Consider the following 24127-nt stretch of genomic DNA (forward strand, 5'->3'; position numbering starts at 1 on the left):
GGGGTGGCAAGGCCTATTTTTAGGTTGGCAGTTTCCACCCCATGCCAACCCGGGGTCCCCGGTAGGTGAAACTAGGCTACTAGCTACAGTACAGATGCAACTACTGTTGATGAGCTGTTAACTCTCGCTCTGACTTTTTTTTTTTTAAACACACATTTTTCCCACCCGCATTCCGCGAAGACCCGTCCTACTGTGCCTCTGATTCGCAGACTGTTGGTGGGGGGGAAAATACGCTGACGGGATGCTGAATAGAGAACCGCAGTGACGCGTCCTAAAACCCGGGAAAATGTGGGGATTGTCCACAGTACTCAATGTATGTAAGTCGCTTTGGATAAAAGCATCTAACAAATGACATGTAATATAAAAAAAATCACAGACCAAAGCAGTACACTAGGCTGTCTTCTGCCCTCTTCCTGACTCACTGACATCATCCTGTTAGTGTGAAACTGAAGGACATTTTCATCCCCACGTTCCTGGTAATCCTGCTGGTAAGTAAGCGGGAATAGAGAACTGCAGTGACGCGTCCTAAAACCCGGAAGTAAGTTAGCATTTTTTCCACGTCCGGTTCCTTCGATAAAAAGCAATGCAATTTCTCCATAGGATTTTGGAAAATAGCTGCAAATAAGGTCTGTGTTTGACACACATTGAAGAGACGGATCATGTTTTGTTCTACGACATTAAATACATCAGCAGTGACCCCGCTGGTGATTTTTGAAGAGTTTACGTGTCTGAAAAACGATGGTTGTTACCGAGTGGCTGAATAGGACTACAGAAGTTGTCCAGGCCGTTTTACGTCATTACACCGAAAACGTAAAACACTCCCACTAAGTTTGTTTGCCCTGTTCTGCTTGAAAGCAAGTACCTGCCTCCTGCAAACTGTTCAAACAAACACTTAAACTCGTACCATTTACAATCTGTATGTTTGAATATGGATCTTAATTTGGCGTGACGTTGAAGCAGCGACCCTGCTGCAGTTCCTTTATAGCATAACGTTAGCATTTGCTTCTTGCGACTAGATTTATGCTTAGAAAATTATAAAAGTAGGATAGACATGTGGATATTATCCGGCTGAACACAACGTGATCCGTCTCTTAAATGTGTTTCAACCACAGACCTTATTGCGAGCTATTTTCCAAAATCCTATGGAGAAATTGCATTGCGTTTTTGACGAAGGAACCGGAAGGAGTTTACATCCGGGTTTTAGGATGCGTCACTGCGGTTCTCTATGTGATTGGACCAATGCGTTGACAGACAGACAGAGCGCTGTTTGCAGTGGACATAGCGGAGAATTTTGACTCGTTGCGTTGTGGCGATGTCTCGCAGATAACACAGATAATACAGATAATACATATGAAAAGTATAATTTGCTCAGAGTCCAGAGACAGTTGTGGTTCGGTCCGGATCCGGACCGGAGTCCGGACTTTGAGGATGCCTGCACTACTCTATTGCCTATCCTAATGTTATCTTGCCTTTTTCCACCACTGGATTTTGTATGCATTAACCACCATCTAATCCCTCTCTAATGCATTATAAAATAGTGGAGCATACAGTATAGCAGAATGCCTATTAAATAAGGCATGCTGACAAAACATTCGAAACAGGAAGTGGAATTAATCACTGCAGACTAAACGTCCCTGGCGATCTGCAGGGTGTCAAACACTAACTTTTCGAAGTTGTTTAAAACAAAATTAAAGCTTTATTACAGCATCCCAACAAAGCCCTAAATCCTCCAAAAAATTATTCAGCACGTTCTCTCAAACAAATTACTGTATGCAAGCGAATAGATACATCGACAGGTAGCGTAGTCTTGTGCCAGTTCTGGCTTTGACAGCTGTATTAAAAGACCACTAAAGCTGCAACAATTTGTCTTCTTAACAATTAGTACATTTTCATACAAAAATGTCAGAAAAATACTGTTTTCAGCCCCTTTATTATAAAGATTCCAGTTTTTCTCTTTTTATCAGATAATAAGTGCATATTTTCAAAAGAGAAACTAAGGGAACTTTGGGTTTTTAGCCTTTGCAGATTATTTACATGCACAAAAACCTATTCAACACACTATGGGGAAAGGAAACCCCCCAAAAGTATAATAAGGCCCCTCTCAATTGACATTGACGCCTTGAACTTTGAGGAACACTGACAGACTTTTTTCACAATTTTCTTAGATTTTTAAAATAAAAAATAGAATAAAAGAGTCATCGAAAATAATATAATTGATAGTTGCAGAGCTAAATGTCACTTACAGTATACAATCAGAAATGTAATATATATATATTTTGGGATACTGTTTTGGCTATTCATATTTTATGTATCCTCAAAAGTGGTTGCCAACATCGAAGGAAACCCACATTTGGTTGTCTATTTTTCAAAATAGCTGTCAACTAGCAAACTGTTACTTTCGAGGCTTGCTCTGGCCAAATAGGAAGTGATCCTTTTTTGTTCCAAAGCCCTTGTCACTATTTTTCCCAGCCTATTCGGCCCTCCCACACCACTGTTTATCATATTGATGGAGAGCTGGTAGATTTACAGTCCAGGCACTCCTCCTCATGCAAGCCATTAACTCTCCTATGCAGGTTGATGCCTCATTGAGCACAATAGCCTTCCTGTTTTAGAAAAAAGAGGGGAAAACACGCCGACTAATGTTGTATACTCCAACTCCTCAAGAGGAGGGCCGGCCGACTCTTGCACAGGATATTTTTCATAAGGACACCTGCCCCTCCTTTCAGCAGTCCCTCCCTCACCCACCACGATGACCTTGGTACCGAGTACTCATTAATCACAACTCCAAAATTGCTTTTCCTTATTATTGTTTTTTTCTGAAGCAAAAAAGTCTAAGGAATTGAGTCTCATTTCATTCTTACTTACTATAAATGATACAACCTTAACTTTCACAATTGTTTTTCATTCTTATACCATAATGAGTAAATTATTGAGTTTTACTCCTTATACAGGAGTAACAAAAATACATTCCTTTTTGACGATACAGTTTATAAAAATCAAAAGGTCAGATTAAGAAAAAATCTCAACAACTCCACCTGTGCTTTGCAGATTGTGTCCACTCAAAAATCCAAGAAATTAAGAAATGTCTTTCTTGGAAGCACCTTAACTTTACGAATGAGTAATAGCATACTACATTTATGAAGTGTCCATAAAATATTCTTCCAAGAACATCTGAAACTATCATTAAAAAACCTAGATTTCTGAATGATTAATCCAATTTAAATACTACCAAAGTATCTTCTGACATCTTTGCAGTGAATATTTGCAATAATGCAAAGCAGCTAACAGAGGAAGAAATCAGGCACATATGGGGCTTTCACACCAACGTGATTCCTGTTCTAGCTCCGTGCTAGAGCTTTTCTGGTTCGGAACCGGTTTTTCTTTCCAGCCCCCGTTTAGTTCACACCACCCAGAGCCCGACTGGTGCTGCCGCTGCTGCGTCATGACGTCATCGTTTACGTCGCTTACGGCACTCACTACAACAACAATGGGGGACTGCGTCGGGTCGATGATCGTGTTGCTTTTAATCATACGAAGCCAGATTAAATTAAATAACGACTTCTCCAACCTTGTGCTTTTCTCCAGAGTGCCGTGGTTCATTGTTTATTAATGTGTTTCAGCTGCATTTACCGACCGCTGCAGTGCGGCTCTTCCATGGGAGTTTATTCTCCCGTTAGCTTCGGGTTAGCTCACACGGCAGCGGCTGATGTAAAGTGTTCACTGTCCGACTCACACAAGCAGCTGATGCATATCCCCAATTCCCCATAAGTGAATGTGTTTCAGTCTGAATTGACGCTGTTTGGCATCACAACGCTGTTATAAAAGTTTCTCTGGTATAAAATGGGTGATGTTAGCATAGCAACCGAAGCTAAACTGAATATCTTGACTACTTGTTGTTGCTATCCTATTGTGGCATAAGCCGTTTTCTACAGGCACATTTTACTGGCGTATTTTTCATTATGATTCTACTTGTGATAGTCGGACATGACAACCTGTGAAGCCCATGTATTGATTCCATCCGATAGCTGCTATAATACAAAACAAAACGTCTGCCTGCTCTCCACATTGATCCAAGTAAGGTACAAATCGGAGCGCGGTTTAAGCGTGCCATGCCCGGCCCGTTTTTGGTTGCATTTCCACTCGCCGTAGTTCCGGCTCTCCAAAATCGAGGTTCTTTCCGGGCCAACAACCAAATTGAGTATGCTAAACTAGTGAGAGAATCGGCCTATACAGACATAAATAAACCAGTGACTGTATTCACCATGACACATACAGTCTGTGGTTTGTACTTGTTTAACTTTTGTCTAGTTTCTAAACAGATATGAGGAGCTGTGAGCTCTGAGGGCTAACAGCTAACGGCTAATGTTGGTTTTGTGTTTCCGCATTGAAGATGACTTCACTGCTCCGCCTACACTGCGTTACTATAGTTACTACCCCAGTTCCTAAACTGTAATGGAAACACAGCATAAAGTGGGCCTGGCCTACCAATTAGGGATGCCAGTGATTATTAGATTATTCGAATATTCGTTACAGTCTCCATAATCGAATATTATTTTTAAAAATCATTTTATTTATATATTTTTTTATTATTATTTATGTTTTTCAACCAAAATATAGACTAATGCTAATAATAGTAATAGTATTAATAATTGTAAATGGCCATTGGTCACACCACCAGTTTGTTTTACTGTAAACTTGGAGGAAGCCTGTGTGCAGAGCAGACTGCTGCTGCAGCACGCTACACATCGACCACGCCCCCACCCCCCTCTCCCTCACACGTGCGACTAAAGATGAATAAAGCGGCAGGTAAAAAGAGTTCCTCCTCGTGGAACTACTTCGAACTTACAAGTCCAAAGGAAGTTAAATGCAAGCTCTGCGAAAAGACGTTGGTCTATCACAGCTCAACCTCAACAATGCGTTCGCATTTGAGTGCGAAGCACGCCAAAGAGGTTACAGAGAAAGACGCAGCACAGCCGGCCATTACCAACTTCACTTCAAGGCCACGGCGTTGTGATGACATGCGTGCAGGTGAAATAACTGCACTAATCACCAATATGATAGTGAAGGACATGCTGCCAATACGTTTCGTGGAAGGAGGGGGTTTCCTTAAGCTTATGGCAAGCGTGGAACCAGAGTACAGGGGGGCCAACAAACAAAATAAACGACAAATAAACCAACATCAACATGATGTTGGTTTATTTTTTGTTATTTTCTAAAGTGCCTGCCATTGCCTTTATTTGAAGATGCGCGATGCGCGCACAATTTATTTATTTCAATGCTGCTATTATTAATAATACAGGCTACAGCCTGTATTAATAATAGCATTGCAATAAATAAATTGCTATAATAATATGTATTGCAATGCTGCTATTATTAATACAAGCTGTAGCCTGTATTTAATAATGGCAGCATTGCAATAAATACATTATTTATAATAATCGATTATTATTCGCCAGGGCTGCCGAATAATCGATTTTGATCATGGTCAGTTTATGGCAACCCTACTACCAATGCCTAACTATACCGTACTATACCGTACGAGGCCCTGCAGTGGAAATGCGCCATAACTGCTGGTACTTCTTACCTCTCCGATCATCCCATTCCAAATGCCTCGGACCAGCTTGCCGTGCTTGCCATTGGTGACCAGGTAGAGGTCGTAGGAGAACTTGATAGTGCGGGACAACTTCTTCAGGGTGTCAATGCAGAAGCCTTTACAGCACAGCTTAGTGTACGGCTCAGTGTGACCCACAATGCTGAAAGGCAAAATAATATGGAAAAACAAAGAATGTGTTGGTTATAATGATCAAAAACAGAAGTTTATTCTTCAAGTTTCATGTGGAGGTCAGTGCAGTGTCTAGCTCTATGAGAACTGATTTCTTTTTTCTCACATTATTGGTTTATGTTGACCCAGACTGCTCAGTTGTCATTGTTATAAATGATGCCATTAAACTCTCATTATATTTTATCAATTAAATTGGAAATCACCAATAATTATATCTAATAAATAATTTAGATTGTATCATTGGAAATCCGAGTATAATCAAGGCTCAAAGGGGAAAATAAACAGTCTCATATGCAACATTGAATAATATTTAAATATGTAGGGTTGATATCTGAAGAAAGGAAAATTATAACTTTCAACAGTCATTTGAGAACATTTGAGAAACCGCTATTTTACAAAACATGCATCATGCATATAAAAAAACTAATAAGAGTTTATTGCATAACCGTGATAATCAAAAACACCTGTGTGCTATAATGTTATGCATTTTTACAGCTACTGTAGTCCTTACACAGATTTCAACAAGAACATTAGAAAGAATGAGCGAGTAAGACATTTAAAGCAGGTGACAGAGTTGATGAGAGAACAAGACGCTCTGACGTCAGTTTGTTGGAGGGGTGTTGGGAGGGACAGTAGGAGCCACTCCACAGGCTCGCACATTGTGTCACGGCCCGACAGATGGACAGACAGCTGGGTGGACTAAAACAAATCCAACGTAAATTAATCACAACAAACAATGGCAGACAGGAGTGAAACTCTTTGCTTTATTGTTTGGACTGGATAATTACAACGTGGCCATAGCCACCATTCTCAAAATGTCATAACGTAATGTAATGTCATAATGTATTCAATGAAAATCTAAGACTTCAGTTTTTCATTGCCAAGATTATAGGATATGAATTCATGATTAATTGTTTGGTCTAGGGCTGAACGATATACCGTGTCATGGCGATAACCGCGAAATGCGCGATATTCACACCGCAAAATCCTATGGAGAAATCCCATTGCCTTTTGTAAAAATATGTAAAATGTAAAAACTGTCAAGCTGTCGGTTTGCATTGAAATGTATTTGTTGTAGTTGTTGAGTCTACTGCGGAACATCTCTTATTGCTGTTCAAAAGCTATGCATTGCATCTTTTAAATATTCTAGAAACAAAGCAACACCCAGACCCAAGTTTGACCCAAACTTGGATTTGGTGTGGACTACAGTATGCTAAACTGTTTTAATGAGAGTAATACCGACCACCTGCCAAACTGCCTGAGTGACCCTGGAATAAAAAGACACGGCGTACCTGCTTATACAGTAGCCTACTGATATCCAGACAGAGCATGTAGCTCAAGCTTAACGGACAGTTTCAGGCTCAGCATACAAAGTACAAGAGGCTGACGTAAGGGTTGAAATCAATAGAGAACCGCAGTGACGCGTCCTAAAACCCGGATGTAAACTCCTTCTGGTTCCTTCGTCAAAAACGCAATGCAATTTCTCCATAGGATTTTGGAAAATAGCTCGCAATAAGGTCTGTGGTTGAAACACATTTAAGAGACGGATCACGTTTTGTTCAGCCGGATAATATCCACATGTCTATCCTACTTTTATAATTTTCTAAGCATTAATCTAGTCGCAAGAACAAAATGCTAACATTATGCTATAAAGGAACTACAGCAGGGTCGCTGCTTCAACGTCACGCCAACTTATATTCAAACATACAGATTGTAAATGGTACAAGTTGAAGTGTTTGTTTGAACAGTTTGCAGGAGGCAGGTACAGTACTTGCTTTCAAGCAGAACAGGGCAAACAAACTTAGTGGGAGTGTTTTACGTGTTCGGTGTAATGACGTAAAACGGCCTGGACAACTTCTGTAGTCCTATTCAGCCACATGTTAACAACCATCGTTTTTCAGACACGTAAACTCTTCAAAAATCACCAGCGGGGTCACTGCTGATGTATTTAATGTCGTAGAACAAAACGTGATCTGTCTCTTCAATGTGTGTCAAACACAGACCTTATTTGGAGCTATTTTCCAAAATCCTATGGAGAAATTGCATTGCTTTTTATCGAAGGAACCGGACGTGGAAAAAATGCTAACTTACTTCCGGGTTTTAGGACGCGTCACTGCGGTTCTCTATTCCCGCTTACTTACCAGCAGGATTACCAGAAACGTGGGGATGAAAATGTCCTTCAGTTTCACACTAACAGGATGATGTCAGTGAGTCAGGAAGAGGGCAGAAGACAGTGGACAATCCCCACAGGAGGAATTTGTGGTGAAGTGTCTTGCCCAGGGACACAACGACATGCTGACTGCAGTGGAACTGTGAACTCGCTACCCTGATTCGAAGTCCATCACACTATCCACTGAGCCACAGCCTCCCGATTTGATTTATAGAAAAAGTTTTCTTCTTCGTTTCCTATTTTCTTCACTAGACCAAAAGCAATAGACTTTACTATCTTTAATGGGCAAAATAACTGAATTTGTAATCCTCACAATTTATGGGATTTTATAATCCCATCAGAGGGGAAAACTTGTTGAACGTTTATTTGTTTATTAGCATCCTGAAAGTCAAGGCATTTGATTCTGATATTTTGGTTGCTTTTTATCATTAGTTGGAAGAATAGCCTGCAGGAAGCTTTTTGGTGTTTGCGTATAACAAGAAGCTAATTTGGTCTAAAGATGTAAATAAACTTTGAAAAGGTCAGAATCCGCTCTGGTGGCAGGAACTGATCATGTTTTCTACTTTATGAGCAATCAGTGATTCATAGACGTGAGAATATTCTCTTTGTAGTAATATCAACCATTAGTTGTAGTTAAACACTAATACAGGCCACTGCCTAGCAGAATATTTTTAGAAAAACTTGACGATCCATTTTCTCTGTTTATGTATCCACATACGGGTTATGGTCCCCCATTAGACTTGTATTTGCTCTCAGAGAAACCCAAACAGACACACCTCTATAGCGCATAAGGTGGGCAGTGTGAGGTGATGCGGCAGCTAACTAGTGAGCCATGGGCGCAATGCAGAGAGCACTAATGAGTCACCCCTAACCTCTCCCAGACCTTCAGTCTAATGGACTCTGCAGCCAGACATCAGGACTGGGAGGCAATGAGACGAACAGGCAGAGCTGAGCCACAACAAACCCAAACAAATGAACACTTCAGAGTCAAACATGGCTGCCAGCAGACCACGAGTAAACACAGCGCTCCTAACATCCCCCAACTCACCAGCTGCCAGGGTTCATGTCTGGCCTTTAAGTTGGCTGGCAGAATGTGGGATTTGGAATTGTGTCAAATGTATGTGTGAGGTATTTATTCAAAGTGCGGATATTGTTTAAGTTTATTGTAAAAACAATATCCGCACTGTGCCCTGTTCCTACTGGAAAGAGGTCACGCCAAGCAAGTTCAAGTGGCGAGGTCCCTGTGTACGGCCAGTTCAATGATTGGCTTTGAGCCGGCTTCCAACGCTGACCCAGAGCCAGTCACAGGGCACCGCCACTGAGGAAAATAGATAATGGAACAAATAGTCTTATCTTTAGGTTGGACAGATTCTGATTTGAGTACAGCTTTAATTGCTCTTTTTTTTTTAAATATTTTGTTTTGGGGACCTTTCTATGTTCATTAGGCATTGGACAGTTGCAACAAATGTTTGATGTGCATCTTAACCACTTGGTCACCAGGACGCCGCTAACTATAGCCACCCTATAAAACTGGCACACACACATTCACACCCTGAAACTGCCTATTATCTTGTATCTGTTCTGTTTGTCATTCCTCTGAAGCAGATCAAAGTAAGGTCCCTTGCAAAAAGGCATTTCACTTGTGGTAACAAGCTAGGGTTTTCTAACCCTAGCCTTCAGGTCGTAAGATAAGCTTTTTCTTTCTCGTGAAGTTTTACCTCCTTAGACCTCTAAGAATTATTGAAAGAACAGGGACTTTCACTTGTGAAATAGTTGTAACAGTCCCTTCACACACATGCTCTGATTAAGGCTCCCTAGACCTCTTGGGCCCTGAGGCCTGTTGGGTAATCAATTCATGATAAAGTAGCTATAAAAGGTTTGGGAACAGTTGTAGCAAACGGTATTGAGTAAGTTCTCTGTCCAAAGTGTGACTAACCAGTGAGCTTGTAAACATGAGAGTACTACACTCCCTGTATGTGAATGAATATGCAGTATACTAACGCTACGGGACACTATTAAAGTTACTACAACTTTTAAAGCATTGCATCAACGTTGCTAAGTCGAGCTTTGTCTTGCTTCGATAGTCTGGGTAGCTCATATATACAGCAACACTCGGTCTCAGCTTCAATTAAATCAAGTTATGTTCTAGCTTGCATTGAACGCAGTTAATGTATGATGACATTATCTTCCCAGGTCAATACAACCCTTCTACAGGGCATTACCTCTGAATTAATCTCCGCCACTGTGCTCTAAGAGTCTAAGGGAAAAGAGTCTGCCTGCAATACAAAGGCAGTCAGGAAGAAGATTTTCCCGCCCCTGCTGGAGAACATGTATGGCTCAAAGGAAAATAGCTGGAGTGATCTGCATTAGGCTACTTCAAACAGGTCTGAGACAGGCACTGTTGGCTGTTTGTCAGGCCTCTCTGAGAACAAATGAGGGAATTACACAGATGGTATACTATGCTGGCTCCGTATATGACATTGAAGGCGGTTGAGGGATTGGAATGAAGAACCTGCCATGTCCAATGACTCCCCATTCAGAAAGCATTGATGTGGGTCTGAGTTGTGTACACTTTGAGTGGTACAACATTAGGGCGGGGAGGAGAATTAGATAAACAAAGGTGACCCTGCTGCGAGGATTAGAGAACACAATTCCATATCGGTTCAAACAGAGGCCAAGTGATGAATTGGCTGGCTGGTATCACAGATGTGTCATTATTGCCACACATGTCTACAGACGAGTAAAAAGGGATTGCAATTCAGAAAAAAAAAATGGTTTCATGGAATTGGTGCTGGTGTTGCCATTTCATAGTTTGAACCCGTACGCTTAGCAAGAGCATGATGTGTATTTCTCTAAAAATAGTAATGTTTTGTTGTTGTTTTATATCATTGTAATTTGCTTATATTTGTTTTTTAGAAAGTTAAGTGAACAGAATTAGCAATTATTCACTTTGGGGTTTGTGAGAGTTCAAAGGGCATTCTCACTATTTTCTGAAATTAAACAAATTAGATAATCGTAAAAAAACAGTCCACTGACAAATATTGATTGAAAAGGATCTGTAGATGCAGCCATTGTCTTAATGTGCCCACATAGCTTTCTTCAGTCCGACTGTTAGTAGTGCAGAAAGCATTGTTGTCTTCAGCAATCGTCGCAACATATGTTGGTTAGTCCTCCCTCCACTTGAGGCAGAGTTACAGTGGACTGTGGACTGTGTAAATCAGTGGACTCATGCTGGGCCAAACACAACTGTTTATCTAATATTGGGCACGTTGGTGATGGAAACTGTGAAAGAGGAGTGCTGTTGAGGTGTTCGGGATCTAGGGCTGCCCTCGACTAAAGATTTTTCTAGTCCACCAATAGCCTTGAATTCTGGTGATTAGTTGACCAATCGTCATATTTATATGATAGATTATGATTATTAATATTATTTAATTTGATCCTAAAATAGTTTCAGTTTCAAGGGCTGGGAAAGAACGTTATTATAGGTGGTCTCGGAATGCTTGCTTGCGAACTCTGGAGCGGTTCATTGCTGGTGTGAACGCAGTCCGCACCAAAACATAGGAAGCGTAGTATTTAAGTGTCACAAGAACAGTGGCGGCGCCAGGGTATTTTTGTTGGGTAATCTATGGTAGGGCTAACCCATACAGTGGTGGTGCTCAAGTCAGTATTTGCAATGTAATTACATACACGCTATATCGCCCCCATTGACAGTGAAATGCCACCTGTGAGGTTTAGATTATTTCCCTGTCTCAATCAAAATGGAACTGTATGAAATAAAATGGCACATTTGTCTTGTGGTATATAAAAGGGATCATAGTATGATAGTACACGTTGAAGATCCAATGGGGATACTGAATGGCGGTTCCGATTGATCTCAATCAGTAAGGCATGACACAGACCCAACGTTGCGTTGCTCTGATTGGCTATAGGTCTATTCAAATTGCATTCGGAGGCATTTTGATCTGACCGCGGCCGCGCTAATATTATAACGCCAGAACATCCCTTTATATCTGCTCTTCCCTCTTGTCAGCTGTCATTTCAGGTGACAATACGCAACAGCAGCAGGGCTTCGTCCCAGCTCCAGGCATATATTCATCAGCTCCGCAGTCTCGAGGATTAAGCTACAGGCGGCGTTCCCCAGTCGGCTAGCGGTTCAAGCCGGCCACCCCGCAAACCCCGGACGCGGGAGGAAAGGGCAAGGATATCGGGCTCCACGGAAGTTCCTCCGGCTAATGGAAATGGACTACTTCACGCAAACAATTGACGCACGCCTTCAGTCTCTCGAGAGGGCATCACCGGCATCAGGGCCGCTCAAATGCGGCGCTTCACGCGGAACGGGCCTTCATCGCATGCCAAGCTTTACCCATTTCTGGCTTCAACCACAACCCCCTTGCAGGCAGGCAGGGCTTAAACTACACCCCATTGAAGCTACTTCTCCTCCCGGCTCAGTAGCCAGTACTGGACTGGCTCATAGGCGGCTAGCAGGTTCATTGCACAGCCCAGGCTCTCGCCTCTTTTCCCTGCGCCTCACCTCTAAAACAGGCGTCAGGGTAGCGCTGGCAAGAGGCAGTTTGCAACAAATTCACGAGATGTTCGTTATGCATTACTGCTTTAGTTCAGGGTTAAGGTGAGTTCCAGGCAGTGTCGGGTGTAACGTGTTACAGTATGGAGTTTCAGTACACGTATTACTTTGCCGTACGAAGTAACGTAACGCATTACTAATGCAGTTCGGGTAACTACTACCCGTTACAATGCTCAGTAAGTAACGCAGTTTCAAGCTTCAACACAGTCACGGATGCTGCCCCATCCGTTGGTTTTGGGGGGTTTCTTTCAGGGAGAAAGAGAAGTTCATGTAAGATGATAGAAGACAGTCTAATCACCCAATCAATCACATCAGCATCTATGTCTCACCGTGGTGTAAATAAACTGCTAATTAAGCTAGTCCTATATCATGGGTCATGTTTCAGTATTTACCTAAGCATACATCATCTTATGCTGCGCATATTGCACTTCATTTATATTTTGCTTTCATGCTCACATGGCTTACGATAAGCCAGGTTATGATATTCATGCATCACTGTACTCATGCTAACAGCTCTCATGCATTACATTGTCTACATCTCCCTTTTCGCCCAGACATCGGCTCACGCCGGTAATCCAAGATCTCTCCAGTTTACCTATGGTAAACATGCATATAACTGGTGGTGGTGTCTTAATAGCATTTCAGGGTTTCGTTCAGGATAGGTGCAGCCAACCCTGCCGCCAATCAAGGTATTTCTTCCTCATCCCTACAACAACTTGGACGGTGGTCCTCCTCTGCCTTCACATCCTACATTCGCCCGGACATCAGCGCCGTGCGGCCATCCGAAGATCTCCCTAACCAGGTATTTATGCATTTTAGTGGTAGTGTTCATCGTGTTAATGTTTAACCCTGCATCGCAGGTCATCGACCATCGTGTCGGCAATGTTTAGTGGTAGTGTTCACGTAAGCCCAGCGCTGATTCCGGCCGTCGACCTTCGGGTCAGCATCTTATGATGTACAGTGATTCCGGCAGTGATTCCGGACGTTGTTTAGTGGTAGTGTTCTCGTAAGTCCGGCGCTGATTCCGGCCGCCGACTCTCGGTTCAAGCATCTTATGATGTACAGTAAGCCCGGCAGTGATTCTGGCCGATTGTTTAATCCACATGTTAATCTCTCATTTCATCCATAGATCACCGCAGTCAGCCCACAAGGTAAGGAACTCATTACAGCTCAGTATGTCATACTTCACTTCTTTGGGGGTTTCTTCGGAGCGGTTCTTCCCCTCCTGAATGATAATCCTGCAAACCGGGGCCTAATCGCCAAACACCATTCCATTCTCCTGTCTCAATTCTGGCAATCAGTATTTCATTCATATGACGTGTCCCAGTATTAAATATGTATTTCATACATCAACGTCTCTCCTGATTGAAATGAAGCTTAGCGCAAGTTCAAGCAGGAAGACCAAGCTCTTCATTCATATTACACGTCACTTCCCTACCCTCTCCTCCCTCATTAAGTGATCGGGGGCGTCACTCCCCAGCTAACCAATCACTCCTCTCTCCATTCTCACAAGCCTATCGTTGCACCCGCTAATCCCTTTATATCTGCTCTTCCCTCTTGTCAGCTGTCATTCCAGGTGACAATACGCAACCCTCCTCCACCCCTCTCGCCTCCCGGCTCCTACAGGACCAAGCTAATCCTTCTCCGTTCAGACCGGTCCCACCTACTTATCACCACCACCAGTGTCTAGACCCCGGGGGGTTTCTTTGGAGCAGTTCTTCCTCTCCTGAATGATAATCCTGCAAACCGGGGCCTAATCGCCAAACACCATTCCATTCTCCTGTCTCAATTCTGGCAATCATTATTTCATTCATATTACGTGTCCCAGTATTAAATATGTATTTCATACATCAACGTCTCTCCTGCTTGAACTGTCGTCGGTGAAACACCTATCCTTACTGCAGAACGTCTCATTATATGTGTTCTAATGTTTTTTAACGCACATTGTATGATTATATAATCATATGCGCGGGCCGCTAGTGTCTGTTGATCTCCAGATTAACAGCAGCATGAGAATAACCTGCCGAAAGTGCCGATGCTCCATGGCGGAGGCTCCGATAGAAATTGCCGGGATTTGCGTTTTTACCCCCTTAATGTCTGACCAATGGTTGAACAGCATTTCCGTGCACATGACTTATGTTTAAAGTTTATAGTCCGTTTGAGTTTTGCCCGTGTGAACGCAAACCGAACCTTCTGAAAAATGAAACGATGTAACAAACTGTGGTCTGGTGCAGAGAAGTGGACTATTAGGTATGAATGCACCCTTTCATTTTTCAGAAGGTTCGGTTTGCTTTCAAAGACAGAGCAAAACTCAAACGGACTATAAACTTTAAACACAAGTCATGTGCACGGAAATGCTGTTCAACCATTGTATATCCGATATTGTAAATAACACGTCCCGGACGGTGGGACGTGTGCTTTTTCGCACACTGCTCTTTAACTAAACAACCGCGGATGTCTTGAAAGACTCTTTCGCTAAAGATTTTTGAAGACATCCGGGTTCTTGTGACACGTAAATACTACACTTCGTATGTTTTGGTGCGGACTGCGTTCACACCAGCGATGAACCGCTCCAGAGTTCGCAAGCAAGCGTTCCGAGACCACCTATTTTAGCGGACCAGAGTCCGGTTGTTTGGTTCACTTAAGAGGTCTCGGACTGCGTTCACACCGACCCAAATGAACCGCACCAGGGTTCGATTAAACCGGACTATAAAAGGCTGGTGTGAATGCGCCGAAGACTTTTTGAGCCGACAAACATTTAGTCTAATAATTGGGGGCCGCCCTATCTAGATCACAACCAAAACTACTTTTGGATATCTATATCAGAAAAACCTGGTAATTTGTCGCTCAGTATTCTCACATGCTGATACATTGTTAATACAAAAACATTTGAAATAAAATTTGTACTGAGAGGTTCCAGAGTCAAATTGGGATTCAAATGCAAATCCCAATTTGCATTTGGGATTCGGACTTGTCTAAAGTGTTTGTACTTCAGCAGACCACGGTACCGATTGATTCTTATTGACTTTATCTGCCTCTGCCTTGGATTTTCTTGCACCTCCATGAACATTAGCCCCACAGACTGTAGAGTTATGCAATTTATACCAGCAGGATGATTTGGTCAGCATGAGCAATGAAGCACTATAGTCTTATAACACTGAAGGGACGTGATCCTCATCTTGTGCCCCCTTCATCTGGTTAACACTATTGTCAGTAATGGATAATGGCCAGGGCTTCTTTCCCCCACTAATGCACACCAATATCAGTCTCTAGGTGTTCAGGATTGATGACATGGCCTAATCAACCCATCTAATTGATACCCTACTATGCAGCACACATATTTCCCTGACTGGGTCACAGGGTGATGCCTGGGATATTACGCTCTGGCCAAGCAGCCTAATGAGTATCTCACCTCATTGAGTGATAAGAAGTCATGCCTGGGCTAATGGCACGGGAAGAGCATCTTAATCTCATACCTAATGGCGCTCTCAAGTTGGATACAAAATCAATTAAGATGGATTTGTTAACATGTGACAGTGCATTCGGGATCGTACAGTGATATACTATAAAGTGGTTTTGCATAACAGGGATTCTTTGTGTTAAGCAATTGATTTTCTAATGATAATGCATTAAACATGTTGCAAATGTATTATCTTTTCAATTTACACACGGCATCTATTGCACGTCTGTCCGTCCTGGGAGAGGGATCCCTCCTCTGTTGCTCTCCCTGAGGTTTCTCCCATGTCCCCTTTAAACTGTGGGTTTTCTTCAGAAGTTTTTCCTTGTACGATGTGAGGGTCTAAGGACAGAGGGTGTCGTATTGTCATACTGATATTCTGTACACACTGTGAAGACCACTGAGACAAATGTAACATTTGTGATATTGGGCTATATAAATAAACATTGATTGATTGATTGATTGAACATGGACGCATTCCTGGCGTCTACAATGGCAAAAATAGATCTGACAGCGCAAGAATATATTATATAAACAACTACTTTTTTTTTGTTGAACTCCTGTTGATCAGAACAAACACATCTGGAAAATATGTATTTTTAGTAGATGTTTAAAAAACAGTCAGTCGGCGATATGCAACTAGACAGTTCTAACAGGGTATTCTTCCAGTGAAATGGGAATTGAGCTCTAGCTAATTCCCAATAATGCTATATCTAACTTGCCAACTGGCCTAAATGATACTTGGCCGTTGGCTGGTTCAACTCAGCAAGCAAGTACCAGATCTTGGGATCATTTGTCAATAACATGACCACACACTTCAAATTTGCATGCATTTTGGTAGTTCATGAAAGTTGATAGATTCAAATGTCCTCTCTTTGGAAATGATATCACTACATTGTACAACTCAAACTCAAAAATTACCACCAATTGTGAATGCAACATTATATAATCCTATTGGCCTAATATTTCTAAATCAGGACCCCCAGTTTTCAGAGCATGTTTCTTTCCTAACCGTGACAGTTCAATATGTGGATTTGTCTGCTTTAATAACAATAATAGCTATCAACCACCCCAAAAGGTTTATGCAAATCAATCCTTTAGGCTCTGAGTGTGTTATGTTGAAATGGGACTTTTTTATTGATTCTTATTGCCAACATCACTTACGACTCCGTCTTGTTGGACTGTCGTCTGCAGGGTACAGTGTTGCTGACGCATGTACCAGTCATAGGGTCCACTGCCTCCACAATGACAAAGGGCCTCTCCTCCAGCGTAGCCACTGTCAGATGCCTGTAGTCCGACACTGGCTCCAAGTAAGTGCCATACCGCGGCCACACGGGGTATCTCATTTGCAGAATCCCCATCTCGAAGGTCCCCACCTGAATGAGTTGAGAGAGAAGCGGTGAATCAACTCGAGCCAGTGAGAAATCCCTGCATCTAGCTCCAGGTGGTTACCATACAGCCATATTGCCTCACGCATATCTCCAATGAAAAGTAATGACACAACTGCATAACATTGTCTATCTTGACCTCCAATCTTAATACAGTTGTCACCAATTCTCCGACTGTATACATTGTTATCGCACATCCTTGTGATATGTGCATGTGCAGCGAAGTGAGATTTTGTTCGTAGTCGATTTGGAGGGAAATTGATTTTCGGGACACATCTACAGTATGGGATGAAGAGAGTGCAATTACACATCTTATGGAACGAAAGCAATTCCACCCTCTGCTATACTACCAGTTAGCTCATTTTAATTCGATGTTGTGGGGAAATGAGCTGAATACATAATCAACTTCTGGAATCAAACATTTGTTTGAAGAACCCGTGACCTGTTTAGGACCAGAGTTGGCTGTAATAATATTACTTTTGTCGGTAACGGAGTAGTGTAATGCGCTACTTTTATAATTCAGTAATCACACTACAGTTACTAACATTGCCCCGACACGCGTTACTTCGTTACTTACTAAAATCAGTCATAATCACACTGACACAGTGCTGCTCTTTACTACATTGTATTTAAAACATTTTATCACATGTGTAGCAAAGGCAAAACTCTGCAACTAGAAAAGGCTGAAATGAAATAAGTTTACTAAGATTGATTATGCAAAAAAAGTATCCAGGGATTGCCATTTACAATGCAGTAATCAACCAAAACTAATGATATGATCAACTATATGAATATATGGAAAATATAATTAATATTTTCATTGTACTGTGAAGGTAAAACAAAACACCAGCATTAGCTTTCGACTCAAGCGTGCTGGACTTCTGCCCCGTGTAGAGAGTGTTTTCAGGTAAAACATCGGCATTGGCAAAATTGTTACTGTTAACATCGGAATCAGCATCGGCTGAGAAAGGTGAAATTGGTGCATCCCTACTACTTACTTTGAATACTACGCAAGCCATTACTTTTCTGGGAAGGCTTTGCAGGAACTTGGTCCCATTCAGCCAAGAGAGTTTTAGGGATGTCCAACACTGTGTTGGGTGATAAGGTCTGTGTTGTAAGGCCCTGACAGAAAATGCTAATTATTCGACGTCATTGGGCAACTTTTTGCCATGTTTTTGCGTCGTGTCCCGCACTGTCTACATTTTTGCCACTTCCAACGTCCTCTGTAGGCAATATAAATTACTCTTAGATTAACTGTACAGCATTAATGAGTCTCTATTTTGCTTTTTGGGGTTTTCTATTTCTTGTAGTGTGTTACATACGTTTTTGTGCATGTAAATGGTCTGCAATGGTCTCCAGAAGGAGTTTCTCCCCCACACACTCCCCACCTTGCCTGAAATGCCAACATTGGACTGTTTTTGTTTAACAAAGAGCCTGAAAATGTAACAAAATAGTATGAAGAGATGGTATGATTATCCATATTGGGCAGGACTCAGCACAACGTGGCACGCTAAATCTGGTAATACTAATGCCAATCCAAAATGATGGGTATTAATCTACTTACTTTTGCTACTACAAAACCATCCATTATTCTTGGAAGGATTTGCAGGGACTTGGTCCCATTCAGCGACGAGAGCATCAGGGAAGTCCAAAACTGTGTGATTAGGTCTGGGTCGCAATCTGTGTTGTAAGGCCCTGACAAAGCCGATTATCAGATGTCAGTCGAGTTTGGACGTCGTTTAGCTCTAGGTTTGTCTTGCGCTGTATTTTTAGATTCTATATATATATATATATCAGTTTCTCCTTTTGAATAAAGAATACAGACTACCACTCCAGGGGGAGTAGTCACCTATCACGAAGGCACACAACATATGTAATAGCTGGCTGTTGGCTGTATTCTTGGTGGTGTGCAACTTTTTTGCCAAGATTCAGGCAAACATGAGGCGACACAACAGTTGGCCCTGTCACAACTTATTTGATTTTGCTTTGGTGTGTCAGGGCCTTTAGTTCATTGCAAAGGTGTTGGATGGGGTTCAGATCACAATTCAGTTCTGACACATCAAATTGGGTAAAAACTGTTTATTTATGGACCTGACTTTGTGCATGGGGGCACTGTCATGTTGAGATAGGGCTCTGTGATATATCCCGATATATTCTTTAATATCTCTATAATGATAAATATATATATATATATATACATGTTTTCTGGTAATTCAATCAAGAGTCTATATCAGGGGTCTGCAACCTTTTTGATCAAATGAGCCATTTTGCCCCCTTTTCCAACAATATTTTTTGTCTGGAGCCGCAAAACATATGTGATAGCTTGATGGCTTATAAAGTTGTATTTATTGTTATATCATAGACAAAAACTACATTTTCTTTGCATTTATTATTTATTACATTATAAAACTGTTTACCTCTAATAATAAACAAATAACTCTTATAAGGAGAATACAAAAAAATACACAGGCCTAATTTAAAATAAATCAACACAGCACTTGGGGAGTCCTCTGCACATTTGAAGGAAACAAAAATACAATTAAAATGGACCCACTTTGAAATAAATAAAACATATGGCTGCACCCTAAAAAGAGTCAACTGATTGAATTATGACTGAAGATCGTCAGCTGTCTTCCTCTCCCGTGTTGTTCCTCGATACGTAAAGGCTGCAGCACCTTTGGCAACTTCTCTCTACATATCAAACATACCGGCAAACCAGCATTGTTTGCTTGAAAGCAGATAACTGGGGAGAGCTTGGGATCAGGTTATTCACCTGCAAGAAAAGGCGCTGGCGTGGGACCGTCGCAGGATGCATATTTTAGTTGACCTAATGAAAAACGTTTAGTTTTTTATTTATGTGTCACAGTATCACCTCAAAATAGAAGATACGAAACATTTCAACCATGCAACAAAATGTAAATAGTCCTACAAATACTTTTTTTTCTTTTCTTTTATTTCCTTTTTTGTCTAAGCTCAAGGGAGCCAGAGCAGAGCGCTTAAAGAGCCCCAGGTTACCGACCCCTGGTCTATATGAATAACCGCAATGAAAAGCCTATTTGTGTATTTTCCTATTTGTCATCTGCAAAAATGTTGACCGAAAGTTTAAAAAAATAAATAAGATATCTCTTAATTTGAACCAAGACGGCAGGACAAAACAACTAAAAGAGCTCCAAAGGTACATACAATGGTTGACATAGGTGTCCCCCATACTGGACATACGCTTCTCATTTGTTTATCCATTTAAGATGTAGGCAACATCTAAACCCAAGTAGTGACCAATATGAAATGCCTTATTAATTATTTCCTACTACTGGGGATACAAAGTCTATTCATTTGTATCATCTGTAGAATATAAATATGTTTTTATTTTTCACAAGTCAATAACCCCTTTATCAGTCACTTCCATAGAGTAATCTATATAGTCTCGACAAGAGGCTTAATCTGCACAGTTTACCATGTGGGAATAGATGTGTCACAGTTAGGAGAAATAAGAGGTGAGAAGAGCAGTTTCCCCCTTTTTGTTTCATTTTCTGTACATGGATCAAATACACTATACTTCTGATATTGAGTAAATTGGTGTAAACGGGAGCTAACTCAAAGCCAAACATTAGTCTGTTTATTTCACACACATCAGCTGTGCTTCTGTAAAGGTCATGATATTCCTGGAGGGCTCAACAAAAACTAATTCTGGACAAAATGTTTTTCCTCCCACATAATCTCTGCTGTGTATGCAGGACGGGGGACAATCCTTTCTGATCACACCAGTCAGTAAAGCTTGTAATGACGGAATCATATAAATGAAAGGGAGGGGGAGTGCAATCCCAACTCTCTGTGGACTTTTCAGTTATTCCTCTCTCCTGCCAGTCATATTGATCAGTCTGGCTGTTTGTCGAGCGCTCCACTCATGGGCTTTTAGTCCAGTCAATCAGAATTTCTAATTCTAGGAAAATATACCGAGATGAATAACATCACGACCCTGCTCAGACTGTAATGATCTCACCAAATAAACACATTTTACACTTCATATTGAAAAGTTTGAAAAGTTGCATAGTACGGAGCCCTGGAGGGTTCATAGAGAGAAAAATAAATAAAACGAGGCCACGTTTTATTAATTCGTGCGCACGAGATGTAATTCGTGGCCTCAATTGAAATTAAACGAGGCCACGCTTAATTAATTCGTGCACACGATATACTTTCTTGTTCGCACAAGATACTTGTTATGGTAAAACACATCGAACTGCCCGATTATTACGCCATATTATTAGTTTTATGAAGAATATGTCCGGTCGCCAGGGCGTGAGTGTGTGGGCATTTGTTTATGATAGTGTCGTTCGTTCCGGTGCACTCCGGCAGGACTATAGCACTACATCGAGATTGAGATTAAACACATTTCTTTCACTTGGGAATACACATATAACTATGGAGTTAGCCAGATGTGTGTATATTATTGTTCATGGTCATTTGAAAACAAATGCCGGTGTCGGACATACACAAGCACACCGAACACACACACACACAGAGCGGAGCTGAGCACAAACACATACACACATCATGCGCATCTCCTTCATAAAATGAGTAATAGGGGGAATACTCAGGTAGTTATATGTGTGTAGAGGTGTGTGTGGTTACACGTAGCAGCCTCGATCTCTATTCAGCTGTTCTAATGAAGGGACACCCAGTGAAGTAAACCGTAAAAGGCACAGCTCTTTGCAGCTGGTGCTGCTTTTCTCAGATTCTGCTGAGTTACACGTTACTGCCTCCAGTGCCCTGTACGACGAAGCCAGTTCAACAGACCCTGGATATGTTTGAGTTACCCGGCTTAACTAACCCTAACAAACGCGATCTTGCTAGGCGGTCCTAAGAAGCTGGTTATCAACTCAGCAAATCAACCAGGGTTTCTCTCTCCGGCTGAGAGCGCGTTCAATCACAAACATGGAGAAGCGTGCTGACAGTGCAACGTGCTGACAGTGCAACGTCATACTTCATGAATGAATAGTAAATAGCAAATCCTGCTTCGTAGTACAGGCCACTAGTGCCGCAGAGATTTCATAAAGAGAAGGAGGTGTTCTTCTATAAAACAGCTGTGGGCAGCAGATACTGTGAGAGTCACAGACATGAATTCATAGATCAAAGCAGACTGGTTTACAGACTCTCCTGTTTTGCGAATCCGGTGCTTAAACAAATAGCTCTAAGCCCCTGGCCAACATGTCCCTAAATGAAGTCCGAGTTTGAAATATATCTCAAATAATGTATGCACTGCCATTTCTCCACATAAACATAACAGTCTGCAATGAAACCGTTGTCTCCTCTGTGTTCCACTTACTACTTGGCGCACTGGTAACTTTCTCGTGCGAACGAAATACTATCTCGTCTGCACAAAATAGTATTTTGTGCGAACGAGAAAGTATATCGTGCGCACAAGATAATTTTTTTCCCCTCCATGAACCTTTAGGGGCTCCGTAGCATAGTAATATTACAGGAAATCCATTGGGAAAATACTTCATATTTTTGGTTTATAACCGGCTAGTTGGACTGTAATTTAAGTGTCTGTGCGTGTGGCAGCCTGAACATTTTAGCTTTTCAGTCCTGTATATATCACCCTGCCTAATAACATCAGTGACAGAAACACTCCTTGTCTTCCTACCAGGCTTCTTTACTCCATCATTACTCTCTTTCTGTCATGTTTTTCCTCCATCTTCCCAAGTTACCTTGACTTTTAAATCCGGGAGGAAGTTGTAACACCAGCTGAACAACGACTCTTGGGAAATAGCAAAACAACTGCATTAGACCATTGAGGTGATTTAGGTTTAATAAATACAAAAGTTGAGTGTGATGCGAGTGTATCTACTGGCTCGCAGGGGAGAACAATGCCCTTCAACATGTACGTCCATCAGCAGGACAGGAGGCCCATATAAAAGTGAAAGTTGTTATTAGAAACAGCTCAACAGGAATACAAAAGGAAGGAAGAACAAAGGCTTTAGTTTGAAGGTGATCAGTCTTTGTTACCTTCCTTCTGTAACCGGTTCCTGCCTTTCATTATTTGATTGATTGATTGATTAATTTAATATTGTTTCCATTCTTGACGCCACACAGTTGCTGCTGTTTTGTGCACTGCATCTTGCAGAAGTGCAGGTAGGCAGAACAAATATTGATTGATATGATGAAGACTGGTATGCAGCATCTGTATGTGTTGTGTCCCGTCAAAAGTGTTGAGTCTAGTCATGTTTCATGTTTAGTCCATTTTTGTATTGTCTCCCACTTCCTATTTTGTTTTGACACTCACCTGTTACGTTTCATTCCAGGTTCCTTGACTCCCTACCCTTGTGTGTGTCTCCCGCTCTCATGAGCGCCAGCCCCACCCCCGATTGTTTCCACCTGTGCCCAGTTACCTCTTGTTTAAATTCCCCAGGGTGTTTCTCAATCGCGAGTAAAGCTGCTCCAGAGCCACTATTTCAAGCATACTACGTCATCGAGTGCCGCCGAAATACTGTTCCAATGTCCAGCATACTTGGAATTCTACCGAGCCCGGCCTACTTCATTTGGAGAAATTTCGAGGCTGCACATGTGTAGACTCCGCGGTCTTAAAATCCCCACAATGCTTTGCGCACGGACCAATTTCCCCAAATCTGGTGGAAAATGTAAGGCGGGGCTTCTCATATGACGCACACCTGCACACTTGCTCGCCTGTTCCACTCTTTGTTTTCCGAATGCCAGGAAGTATTCTTGCCTCGCTTCTGAAGCAAGACGC

At 41.8% G+C, this 24127-nt stretch overlaps 1 protein-coding gene across 1 annotated transcript in view; it reads right to left on the minus strand.

The window, feature by feature from the left end:
* grin2ca (glutamate receptor, ionotropic, N-methyl D-aspartate 2Ca) overlaps window positions 1-24127 on the minus strand; it is a 91486-nt gene that overhangs the window by 21919 nt on the left and 45440 nt on the right. The window contains exons 5-6 of the mRNA XM_034088382.2: window positions 17156-17367; window positions 5585-5753 (exon numbers count right to left, since the gene is read on the minus strand). Of these exons, the coding sequence (XP_033944273.1) occupies window positions 5585-5753; window positions 17156-17367 (381 nt within the window). The remainder of the gene's footprint in view (window positions 1-5584; window positions 5754-17155; window positions 17368-24127) is intronic.

Source organism: Pseudochaenichthys georgianus, chromosome 8, assembly GCF_902827115.2.
Source record: "Pseudochaenichthys georgianus chromosome 8, fPseGeo1.2, whole genome shotgun sequence".
Classification (NCBI taxonomy): domain Eukaryota; kingdom Metazoa; phylum Chordata; class Actinopteri; order Perciformes; family Channichthyidae; genus Pseudochaenichthys; species Pseudochaenichthys georgianus.